The sequence below is a fragment of the Accipiter gentilis genome, chromosome 6 (assembly GCF_929443795.1).
Source record: "Accipiter gentilis chromosome 6, bAccGen1.1, whole genome shotgun sequence".
NCBI classification, from domain to species: domain Eukaryota; kingdom Metazoa; phylum Chordata; class Aves; order Accipitriformes; family Accipitridae; genus Astur; species Astur gentilis.
This window is the reverse complement of record NC_064885.1, coordinates 2381340-2393796: the sequence shown is the minus strand read 5'-3', so window position 1 is coordinate 2393796 and position 12457 is coordinate 2381340. Positions and strand designations below refer to the sequence as shown.

The following is a 12457-nucleotide window of genomic DNA, read 5'->3' as shown; positions in this document are numbered from 1 at the left end:
TTCAAGAATACAAGAGGTGCCAAGATTGTTTACAATTGTAAATTAATTTTCTTAAGCAAATTCATCAAAACCATCTCAAATTTTCGAGAACAAAAACAGTGAAGAGAGAACTAAATATAGTTAATACAGCATTTAATTTAGGAAAAAACCACATCAAATGTCAATGCTATTATGAGCTAGAAACCAAAGAGTTCTGAGCAGCATGAGAGATATCAAAATACCTTCTGTGCTACAAGGAATGTCAGCCTCCGAATCCCATGTTCAATCAGGACTGATTTCTGTAAAAAGGCAAGGATGGGATCAGCTCACTGGATTAACAGAAAAAGAACACATCAAAAACTTGTCAAAGTCTTCTATGAACTGAAAAAGCCCTACAGATCCTCCCTGCATCTATGCTGTACATTCCTAGGCCACTTCAGTCTGCTCATAGCTAAGATTTCTCATCTGATGATCATCTAGTAGCACACATAAGCAAATATATTAAATCTGAAGAGCTAAGTAACCAAATCACAAGAACATAGTATTCCAGCTGAGCCTTGCTAACAAGTACAGCAGAAGAGCCATACACAAGTCTTGCAGGAAATATTCTTGTTCATTTGCCAAAGTAAGTTGGCCTTTTTTGCGAAGATTACTTTCTGAAGGGAGCACAGTGTAGACATAGTAAGCCCATGGAAAATGATAGAAAAGGAGTTTTAAAGGAAATACCTCAAGGAAGCATGTAGCACATACTTGATTTTGGCACAATATGCACACAGACAACCCAGACCAAAGGACAGATGTGTCAATATTGCAAAGGGGATAAGTGACAGGTGTTACTTAGTTTTATCAAACAGATGAGAGAATATCCATTCTGGTTGCTTCTTTACCAAATTCCACTAAGCCACATTTCAAATGAGTGCTGCCATCAGTATATGCCACGCTACTGATCTTTTGAGGCGTTAAGATCTCATAATTCCGCTCCTCTTTCTAAAACTTTTTCCTTTCTCCTCTTTTTTCCGATTTAAAAGCAAAGGGGAAGGAAAAAAAAAAAAAAGAGAGAGAAGAACAAAAAAGAAACAAGAACTCAGCTAGACCAGGAACAAAACAACCGCTTTTGGCACAGACTGAAATGTTTTACTAAGGTTAAGCCCTTTGAAAATGAACATCAGTGACTATATTCATGGCAAGAGGAAGAAAATAACTTTAATAATGCCATGATTTAAAAAGCAAAAATTGTTATTGCTTTTAAAATTCCACAAGTGGCAGACAATAACAGCATAGCAACAGGATTCTGATTACATCGTAATAATGCGGGTCTCACAGCAAGTCCACAGCTATTACAGAGCGATTAGCCATCAGCACCTGGAGAAACTCCATTTACACTGACTGCCTCAATCTCCTCCACAAGTCATTTACAAGTATATGATCCTAATTTCTATTAAAAAAACCACACACAACATGCTGGGACTAGAAGATTATTTGGACAATTTGGATCAACCTATTTGATAGTTTAATGTGTTTTGGAATTTTTTTTTTTATTTCTTTCCTTTTATCCCCTCCCATAAAACGCCTGGAGCATGATCAAGCAGATGAAAAGCAGAACTAGTTTTAATTTTTATATTTGATTATATTCTTTGCTTAAAGAGACAGGAAGCTGCTGAAGTCGCATGGATACCAGCCCCATTTTGGAACCCCTCATTTCTGCAGAATGCATTATCTCCTCCCACACTAGAAACTGAAGTTAGAAACTACTCGCTCAGTCCTCCCATAGTCACTGCAGGTACCACGGATGCAGCAGGGTCCCAGTCAACGCCTGATGGGCTATTCATATCCACAAGCCTGTTGAGGAGTTCTTCACACCAACCAGAAAAGCAAGTGCAGGCAGAAATCAGAGGGCAGAGTGGACACGAGGAGGCTATCCCCAAGCCATGTTGCCTCACAACTGACCACAGGACTAACATTTGGTACTCTAAAGTGTATCCCGTATTTATGAAGGAGCAACAGAACATATCAAATCAGTTCCACCTTGTGCCAGAAATATCATACTAGGTGGATGCTCCAGTATGCCAACAACAAGGAAAACAAATTTTAATTGCATTAAGACTATCGTGATACAGAAAATATAGGCCATTTTAATGTCATTTTCCATGCCTCTGTTACTCATATAACAACTTTACCACCAGGGAGAGGAATACAGCACATTTTTTCCGAGCATCTGGAGAGAGATACTGAAGATTGACCTGATGCTTTTAAAACCTTAAAGGTCTTTTACCCTGTCAAAAACTAAAGGGAAGAGGTCCTGCCCTGATGGGTTAGAATGCATTGCAAAGAGAAACAATGACCTGGAGGCTTCAGAAAGGTGCAGCTACATCCAGTCAAAGAATTGGTAAGATTTTAGATGGGACAAATTAAGGATGTTGAAAAACAAACAAACAAACAAACAAAAAACTGAGGAACATACTGACTTTTCCCAAAGCAGACAAAACCATCCTGCACAATCACACAGTTCCAGAGAGAGAATCAAGGCAACTTACCTTGCTTTGTGTGAACTCTCTGAACATGGCTGCCAGGCCATCATCATCAACGTCACTATCTGTTTTAATAGCAACATTAAGAATGTGAATGGGCTCCTCGCGGGCAGCCTGCAATTTAAAGAAAATATTCCCCATAAATAAATAGTTAACAACTTAACACCTGTGAGTTCTCAAAAGAGGCTCCCTAAATACAATTCTAAAATACAGATGCCCTAGGGAAAAATGACCTCAGCAGATCATGCCATAAGCCAAGGAAAACTACGAGGGAATTCTGGACTAAGCAATCTCACAAATTTGCAATTTCACTGAAGTAAGAGTTAATGTCCACAAACAGCAAACAAGCTTCATTTGAAGAATCCAATTCTGATGGTCACATCTGACTTGGCTAACTCAAGTGTGCTTCATTTGGATGCACAACGAATGCAGGGTCAGGTCCTCTCTTTACAAGATGCAGTACAGGCAGAACATTAGAGGACTTTGGCATCAGGAAAGGTAATGAAATTAAGCAAATTCGAAGTGTAGGAGCAAAACAATGTGGTTTCATATCTACAACAAAATGAAATAATGTGGAAGCATCAATTACATTAGAGCTCTGAGAAATAACAAATTTAGCATTTCAGAGCCTGCAGTTAACTGTGAAAAACTGAGTATGAACAGGAAATTATCCTTGGTGAGGTGAGGAAGAGGTAAAGAGAGAGATCCGAGGACATTAAGGTTGACGGTAATATTCTGGAACAAGGCTACAGTACTTACACACATCAAGATCAAGGGATCAGTTTAAACCCAAACCCTATTCTGGACACAGACTGTTTTCCAACAGAGCTTCCTGCTGTTGGGGGGCAGGACAGAGCAGTGGAGCAGCTACCTGTGTCTCTAAGGGAAACTGGTCTTCTATCACTAAGGATTATAAACCATCTGCTTCCTCTGCACCTGCTCTCCACATCAATGCAAAAACAGTTCTAAGAGGTTGAACAGCGAGAAGAATCAGGATGTAATGTGACTAGGAAGGGAGTAAGACAGAAAATAAGGCAAGTCAGACTTAAGGTAAAGGCAGTTGAATAAGCAGTTCAACACCCCCATGCACGGAGACGGTCTGGAAACTTAATCATGGGTCTAAAACTCTCAGTTACACTGCTGTGGATCCAGTAATTCTGCTGATGTTAAAAGCTACAAACTAAATTTACATGGAGAGTAAGAGACTTAACTGTAGCTTTAGAACAGAGTCAGAAAATGGCCACCTACTTGGAATCACCTGCTGTGAAACAAGCAAACAAATCACATACATAAATACATAAAGCTCTTAACTCCTGCTTCCAGCACTCAAACTAGTGAAAAGTATCTTGCCTGCGGTCACTGCGGCATTCTGCATGCCTTCTATTTCCAACCTGAGAGCAATCTCAAGAGAAAAAACTACCGTACCTTATCTTCATCATACAAGGAAGCATGGCCAGCTTCAGGGAAGGTTGGGCTCTGGGGAGGAGAGTCGCAGAAGCAACCCATCACTTCATCAAATATTCTGAAATACACCAGAGAAGTATTAGTTATCAACACACTGCTGCTAGCCCACTGAAAGCACATAGCACTAAAATCCACAGACCTTGTTGCTAAGGAGGGGAGGGAGACAAAAGGAGTCCTTCCCTTTGCAGGACTGAAACTCAAAAGATGAAGAGACAATACCTCCTCCACCCCTCAAACCAAAGCAGACCCTGGATCTTCTAACATTTGTCAGGGATCTTATGGTTGCGGGCCCTCACGACTGCTATGGGCTCTGCTGGGGGTTTTTTGCCTACCACTCGAAGTTTGAAAGCATAAAGAACACATCCTCCCACATATATATGCGTGAAGAAGAGCGTTAAAAGAAATCAGCACATTTGCAAATGAGCTCCAATCAGCAGAAATTCAAGATGCTGATCCTTCTGGCTGCAAACTGCTCTTACAGCAGTCTGAAACTTTCAGTTATCTCAAGGAGACAGACAAGGGGATCCAAACAAACTACCACCTGAAACTCAGCAAACAAGCTCAGGACCATTTTAAACCTGACTCTAGACAAGGCAAAGATTTTCTCCAGTTCCATTTGGGCCCACCTAGGAAGCTGGCAACACAAGCAATCATCACCCTTCCCCACATACCTGACAAAATCTTCAAATGTGCGGAAGGACACCATTCCACCCATCCGCTGGCACGGTGGAGTGAATGAATTGTCTAGCAGTACATCACTCACGCTAGCTACATGGACCATCCCGTAGTGATTGAGGTTGGAAGAGAAGGACATTCTAAACAGCAATTCAATAAGATCACAGTTAGTAGGGACAAGGGAGAGAAGAATATCACTGGAAAAAGATTTGTGCATGTGTGTATGCTTTGACCACTTGAAGCATGGCTGTTTATCCAATATAACTGTTGCATGATTTGTTAGATTCTTCAGCACACCGGACCTGCTGTGCTGTCTTCTCCAAAGTCCCTGCAATGCTGGCATGCCTCTGGTGCCATTAATGCCCTTACCTGGACGTTGTCCCAATGTACAGGAACAGTTAAAAGAGTTAGGAAATAATGTTATAACCCTTTAAAACAAGTATTTCTTAAGGAGTTTCTTGAGATGGATGACAGGTGAATTATGACTATGTAAAGCTGAACGTATTTTTCCTCCTGTATGTATGTTTTGCTTTACAGGTGGAATACTGAGATAAACAACAACAATTCTAAGCTTCGACACTTTAAAGACTTAGTAAATTTTTACAAATTAAATTGAAGTGTACCAAGCTATGTTATCTTATTGCTTCCACAATTTTTCTGGTCATACTATAATTTATGGTCCTCAAATGCAGTGTGGTACAGTGACCTCTCTAAAATCTTATACTGGAAATGGGGTTTTCTATAGTGTTACGCTAGTATTCCCACCCTAAATAAAGTCTTATTACAGTGCCTTCCACTTTAACTGCTGACCAAATTAATGTGCTCCTCCATCTAATTTAATCCATACTTTAAAAACATTGCAACTCCCCCTACTCATTTATTTTGCTCAGTTTTGATTGCTAAAAGGTGGCAGCTGCTAAATACAAGCAGTTGGCCACAGAACACATCTATCTTAAGGGGCAAGGAAGGCAGAGCTCCAGACACTTAGTATTGTCATACTTATTGACGTGCCTGATGTCTGCTGTTCAGGCACTGAGATACACTGCAGTACACACATCACTCACACAGGACCAATTCCTTATTTAAGTGAGGAGGACTGGAACAGATTTACACCAGCTTAGAGGAAGGCACTGAATAAGAGACTTCTATTTAAAGCAGGAGCACCGTTCACTAAAGGTCAGCATTCCTTCCTGGCAGAGGGCAAGATCCTGAATATATTAAAGTATCACTGAGTTCTCATACAGTTCAACTGCTATGGCAGCACACAGCCACTGTGAAATAGTTTGTGTAATTTGGGAGTTTGGGCTATTATTATTCTGTTTTTTTGAAGACCCACAACGTTATGGTCAAGACTAGCAGAGTAAGTTTCTCACACAGTGAACAAAAAGCATACAACTACCTACACATCTTTTCCCTAGCTACTAGAATTGGGTTTTGCCTTCTCTGCAATAATTATTTCTGATTTCTGAACTGTGCTAGAGAGTCATCTTAATTCACTGAGGGCCCTACTTCAAAAGTTCCCTGCAACATGGTGAGACCTTCAAGCTTGCTCTGAAGAAACAGAAATGCCGAGCTGGCACACGGCAGTGCTCTGCGACACAGGAACAGTGCACTCTTACTTGCTTCGCTCTCCCCAGGGCTTAGGAAGACATTAACAAAGTTAAGTTTCTGTCCTACCCAACTGGTGCCACAACAGGAGGCAGAAGGCAATGGGAAAAAAATCAGGGCGCTGATTCAGCACAGCATGTGCTTGACTTACAACTTGTAAAGTCAAAAAGATGCTCAACTGCCGTGCTGAATCAGATGCCAGTGGCACAGCAGGCAAACCAGGAGCCCAGCCATGCTGGCTATGGCACTGCTGCCAGCCACACAGATTCAGGACCAAACTGTGGACTGCTGACACTGCTACTTACCAGCTTTACTAAGATTTCTTCCTTTCCATGTACAGAAAACCATTGTGATATGGTCCTAAGTATAGTGTTAACAAGTCTAAAGTATCATCAGTTTGATTAATAGCTCTCCATGTTTAAAGTCACTCTATGTTTCCATAATTTATCTCTGATTAAGAGCCATGAGACTTTCAAGCCCATTTTTACTATTTTTCCCTAAATAGGCTTGTAAGCAGTAACAAAAAATAGGTATTCATGTTTTGAAAGAAAAAAATTTTTCAGGACATGCCTTGGTGTACATTTCTTACAACTAATACAAAAAATACCACAGAACAGTAACTAAACAAAAAGACAGCAGACATTTTTCATGTATTATTTAAAACAAGAAATACTTTTCAACTGAGACATGGGAGGAAAAATTAGCGTCCAAAACACAACAAAACATGCTGTCAGCTGTTTGAGATGTAGATTCATCTATGGTGTGAGGGAGGTGGAACAGCCTCGACAAATTCTAAGCTAGTTGCAAGAAACCAGAGCAGCAACAGGTATGCTATTGGCTAGGAATAACTGCCTGTTTAACTGTGACACCCTACCAGAGGGTCAACAGCTGGGAATCCAGTTTCAAAAAAGAGACCCTAGAAACAGCATTCTGCTAGAAGTTTGCTGTGTACCATACTGCAAATGAGCTGAGTCACCTGGCAAATTTAATTTTAAAGATTGCTGCATGCAAAGCTTTTTTAAAGGGTAAAGAAAAGCTGAAAACATGTTTTAGACAAAGGGAGAGGAAAAGGCAAGGAAAAAGAGGAGTTATGTTTGAGAGCTTCCCAAGTAAAGATAAGGGCACTAAAACAAAACATGTTAAAACAATAAGTATTAGGCTACTTCTTTCTAGTCTGTCTTTTCAAATTTTAAAAGATGACAAGTACCATACCTGTTTAGCGTGGGGATGTTCCCTCTGTAATCAAACAACCACAGTTAGTTACAGATTGGTTAGTGAAAGCCATAATAAAGAACTATCATCAAGCTGATACACAGACCAGCAACACGTTTACAATTTACTAAACCAAAATTTGTCAACCATCAGGTATCAGGCAGAATTCAATTTCATTGACCCTGAGAAGGCACCCACTACCTGACTTCGCTTGCCACGGCTGTCATGGGAATGAGCACAGACCATGCACATAACACGCAAATAATATACCCCAAGAAAACACATTGTATTTGCAAGGTACCCGGCATTTCTATAGCATCTTTTATCATACCCACTTCGAGCCCTTTGCATACACCAAGTGAGCTTTACAAGCAAGACCAGAGTGGGGAGTTTGTACTCCCTGACAGAAGGGCAAACAGCACAGATGCAAAAAGTGACCACATCACACAGGAAGATTGCAACAGGTTCAGGAAAACAAGGCAAATCCTCATTGCCAAACCCCTACGCTAAGCAGCAGCCCACACCCTGGCTCCCACAACAATGCAGTAATAAAGCAAACACACACGTAAACACCATTAATACTTTGCATTTTCAGTATTCAAGCCTTGAATACTAAAAAAGAACAAGCAGAACTTAAGGCTAATTTTAGGAAAATTTTACAGTTCCTTTTATAACATCAGGCCAACTCTTCACATATTTGCATGCAGACTGGGGCTTAGTGATGCACATAAGATAGAAGGGAGTTGAGGGGCACATTTTCAAACCAGCATAAGAACAGCACAGTCCAGCCCATGCTAGCTACATTCACAAAAGCATAAGGTGGCATACTGCTCCATGCAAGACATAAAAATTGCTGTGATCTGACATTCAAAACAGTAAAGATTAAATTGAAAAAAAAAGTTACATGCACACGTGAGGCTTGTGCAAAGGGATTAGCAAACATGAGAAGATTGAAAGCAAAGCTTCAGGGAGCATGTAACTGGACATTCACCCTCCCTTTCCCTGCAGAAACTTGTAGGAGATCAAACCACAGACTTTCTTAACATCCTTGACCATAGACAAGACCCCAGATTACTGGGCATGACTTTTCGGTACTTAATAACCAGTGTGTTTCCATGGTCACACTGCTAAATACACTGATTGCACCTGGTCCTGTTCTCAAACTGGTTTTGTCACAGCACAGTCATATTTACTACAAGGTTGTATGTTTGGTGCATTACTGGTAGAGGCACGAAAAGTTCCCATGATCTCCTTAAGCCATACAGGAGAAAGCACAAAATGGCCTAGAGACTTATCTGTTCAATGGTAAATAACACAAGTATTTAATTTCATTTGGAGACAGTGGAGAATGACATTGTGCTGTAGAGCCTGTGGTTAGGACCAAAAGGGCCATGAGGCCTCAGGGGGTTGAGACTATTTTTTCAGCTTGGCAAATGGTGGGAAAGCTGCATGTGATCTACTTCAGTTGAAAAAAAAAGTCTGGAGAGGGCTGGCAGTTCCTACACCTGATACGCTTGTGTAGCAGTCCCTGGAACGCTTTCAGAAAACATACAGAAAAAAACCCAGCATAACAAATGTTCCTTTCCGTCTCAAAAAGAGCACCCTGTTGCCTTGCTCCAGGAACCGTTCTCCAGCTACTCAGTATGGAGCTCAAGAGACTATGGCAAGAATCGCATGAGGAAAACAGAAGACCCAGTGGCTGGAGATGTCAGCAAAGAATGGAAAAATAGTCTTCAAGCTGCACACTATGGGGCTGGCTTTATATCTACAGATCATCATAGCTGTGGAGGGCTTTTCCTAACAGGAGCTGCATTGTCACTTGTCACTGAATCGCACTAAGATGTAAAGGTTTGACATTTGCAGTACCATCAGGCCTTGTGAAAAGGCACTACAGTCCACTGAGCTACACCTCTGCAGCTCTGAGAAATAAAACACCAGCTGCAAGCCAGCCTACTCAGCCCTGTGGCAACATCAGTGCCAACGAGCAGCACCACGGTTCTGGGAGCCAAATAAAGGCACAGCTGATGGAGTGCACGCCGACAGCGTTCTCCACAGCCAACTCCACGTAGCTGATCACAGGATCAGAAACCTCACCACACCAGCCCCAGCCCTTCTCCCCATCTCTTTTAAACTTTTTAAAAGGCCCTTCTTGACCAGGGAAGCTGATCTCCCTAGGAATCTGCTCCATACCAATGCAAGCTCTACTGCTACAATTACTCCTTCTGCTCAAGCAGACAAAAATCCCCTTAGCTCGCCCCTGCACCTCCTGGTTGAATCTGAACTTGTTTCCCTTTGCCCCTCCCTTTCTTTCTTTTTTTCTTTTTTTTTTTTTAAAACAAGAGCACTCCCCTATGAAAATGATGGCAATGCATGCAAAGCGCCACTAGTTATATCAAGCTGTGATTGAGTGCCAGCACAGGGCAAAGCTTTTGAAATCAGGCAGCAAAGCGGAATCAGCAGAGGTCGGCTGAATAACCCACTTGTAGTTATTAACAGCAGTACCACAGGAGAAAGAGCAATTCCACTGGCTGTGACCAGTGGCATTCCTCTTATGTTTCTTCATTTCTGTAGAAGAATCTAAACAGAAGGCTGTGAAACATGCCTCAAACCATACATTTTGATTGGGTTTTTCCTCTCCCTCTTTCTTTCCTTATTCTTCTGCTCCCTCTGTGATTCAGCCAAGCTGAATCTGCTACTGAAGTCCAATTTGCATAAAATTATCATCGTTCCATTCAGTTTGCTGCCCCTTCAACAGCCCCTTCTTTGCTCAGTTGGAAGATTTTGCCCTTTCTGAAACAGGCAAGCCAAGGGAACTGCAACACATTACTGCTGCCTGCTGTCTAATTAACATCAAACCCTCAGCACGAAACTGCAGGGATTTACAGGTGTCCTGGAATCATTTTCCCCTCCTCCCTCCAGATATCAGCCAGTCTCTCGCAACAAGGAGGGGACCTCAGGCTACCTAATGATACACTACGAGTTATACACTCAGGTCTCCAGGCTTGTACAGTTAAGAGTCCAAAGCAGCACAGCTGATTCAATACTGGCAATCCAAAGACTGATGCAAGAGGCTGTTTTAGCAACTACTTTAGTCCACCGAAAACGCTTCCATTTTGCCAGAAATTCAAATCTTATATCGTTGTAAAATGATAGTAGGAAGAAACCTACAAACACTGCTCTACATGTAAGTGAGTTTTGGTTTCTTATTCTTCCGTAAAAAGCACTGTTTGGAAACAGCATTATTTAATTTGGTTTTCACCCTTCAAAATAGTTTCTACCTGTAATCTAAGGAAGAGGCTGACAAAAAAAGAACAAACAAAATATTCCATAGATGATAAAACATCAAGAGACAGCAAAGGAGAGATCATGCACCACTCTTAAGCCTTGAAATCAGCAACATCAAAGTCCAAGTAGGGTGTCAACAAACATCCACAAGCACAGGAAGAGGAGTATTGGGCAGAAACAAGCACAAGATAGTTGAGACATTTATATTGATACCCTTGGAAATACAAAGCAGCTAATGACTAGACCTGAACTCCACCCTTGGAAGCATCACGGACAGCAGGATGCAGTCCCAAGAATGAATTCAACCTAGACAAGTCGAAGTAAGGCATTTGCCCATATGTCCATGTTTGTCGAGTTATACGCATTCCCAATTCCAAATGCAATTGGGGTTAGGTCGTATCAGACATCTTGTTTATCAAGTTTCAAAAGTGAAACTTGCTTTAAAGCTAATTAAGCCAACTGTCAAAACTTGAAGTCTTAATCTGCTGTGCTAACACCTTCCTTCACTTCCACCTTCCAAGGGTACATCCCGACTCAAGATTCCTCAGGACGCTACATCCCGACTCAAGATTCCTCAGGACGTCTGAAGGCCAAGTGTGGCAGTTAGGGGTGGCACATGGGACAAAAGGAAGGCGTGGGCTCAAGGCACAGATGGATTGGGAAGGAGTGGCTAAGGCATCAGAGTGAGCAAAACAGGCTGGGTTACACTTGAATTTCCTTTGGGGCTCAACATATTCAGAAGGAAGAGCCCTGTGGTATCATTGCCATACCCCCAAATAAAGCTACATCCAGCATCTCTAAGTCACCCCTGTCAGCAATTGTCTTAGCATCTGACAGAGGGAACACATTTATTTACCTCACCTCTGAGGAAAACAGAGGGATCTGTTTTGTGGGAACACGTTTACCTCCGAGTCCTTCCCTTCTGATCCTCCAGTGCATCTGCTACTGGGGAAGGAAAGATCAAGAGAGCAGCTGAACAACCTGGTTGGGGGAATGCAGTGAGCTGGAGAAAAGGGGATGCTTTAGGAGGAGCAGTGCAGCAGCACGATTCTGCAGCAGGCTCCAAAAGCTGGCTACAGCAGACAATGTCCCAGTTTAATTTAAACCTTACAGCTTCAGACATAAGAAAGGCTGTTTGAAAGCAGGAGAGGAGAGGGGGATTATTAGAAAAAAAACTTCTCCTGTTGAAAAAGCACTATAATTCCCTCTCCCTATACTAGACACACAATGTTTCTTTGAACAGAAGATTTTAAGCTAAGATTAGGCAAGCACTGTTTCATGTACTGAACACCTAAGAAAGGCCTTTCAGTGTCTGTCACCTGGCTTGCCATTCTCACAAAGGAAGCTGAACTCTCTAAACACCAGTCAATATTCCACCAGCTTCCCATCTCAGCAGGGCAGTCTGAACAAGAGGGAAGCAAAGAACAGCTCAGAACAGGGCTCATTTCTTCCTCACATCTTTTCTCACCAGGACTCTAGATGACTGAAAGAGGCAGGTTATCCTAATGCAAGGGGCTCTGCACATAAGCATTTGTTTGCAGTATCCTGCTGCAGCATGTAGTGATCAGCATCCCGTAGATACCCTTGTATCGCTTCCTCCAGATTGGATTACTGCAACGCCCTCTACTTGGAGAGGGCTTGCAAACTCCATTTACTGCAAAAGGCACCAGATGGTTACACCGTACCCTCATCTGCCTTGTACCGGG

The 12457-nt window shown here is 42.0% G+C and overlaps 1 protein-coding gene across 8 annotated transcripts in view; it reads right to left on the bottom strand.

Annotated features, from left to right (window-relative positions):
• Window positions 1–12457, bottom strand: part of ACACA (acetyl-CoA carboxylase alpha) — a 138500-nt gene that overhangs the window by 71271 nt on the left and 54772 nt on the right. For 6 of the 8 annotated variants that reach the window (XM_049802387.1, XM_049802390.1, XM_049802388.1 and 3 more), the window contains 5 exons: window positions 7467–7490; window positions 4643–4786; window positions 3933–4029; window positions 2514–2621; window positions 222–278 (listed from right to left, as the gene is read on the bottom strand). In XM_049802387.1, the coding sequence (XP_049658344.1) occupies window positions 222–278; window positions 2514–2621; window positions 3933–4029; window positions 4643–4786; window positions 7467–7490 (430 nt within the window). The remainder of the gene's footprint in view (window positions 1–221; window positions 279–2513; window positions 2622–3932; window positions 4030–4642; window positions 4787–7466; window positions 7491–12457) is intronic. The other 2 variants (XM_049802384.1, XM_049802386.1) reach the window with 1 other exon arrangement.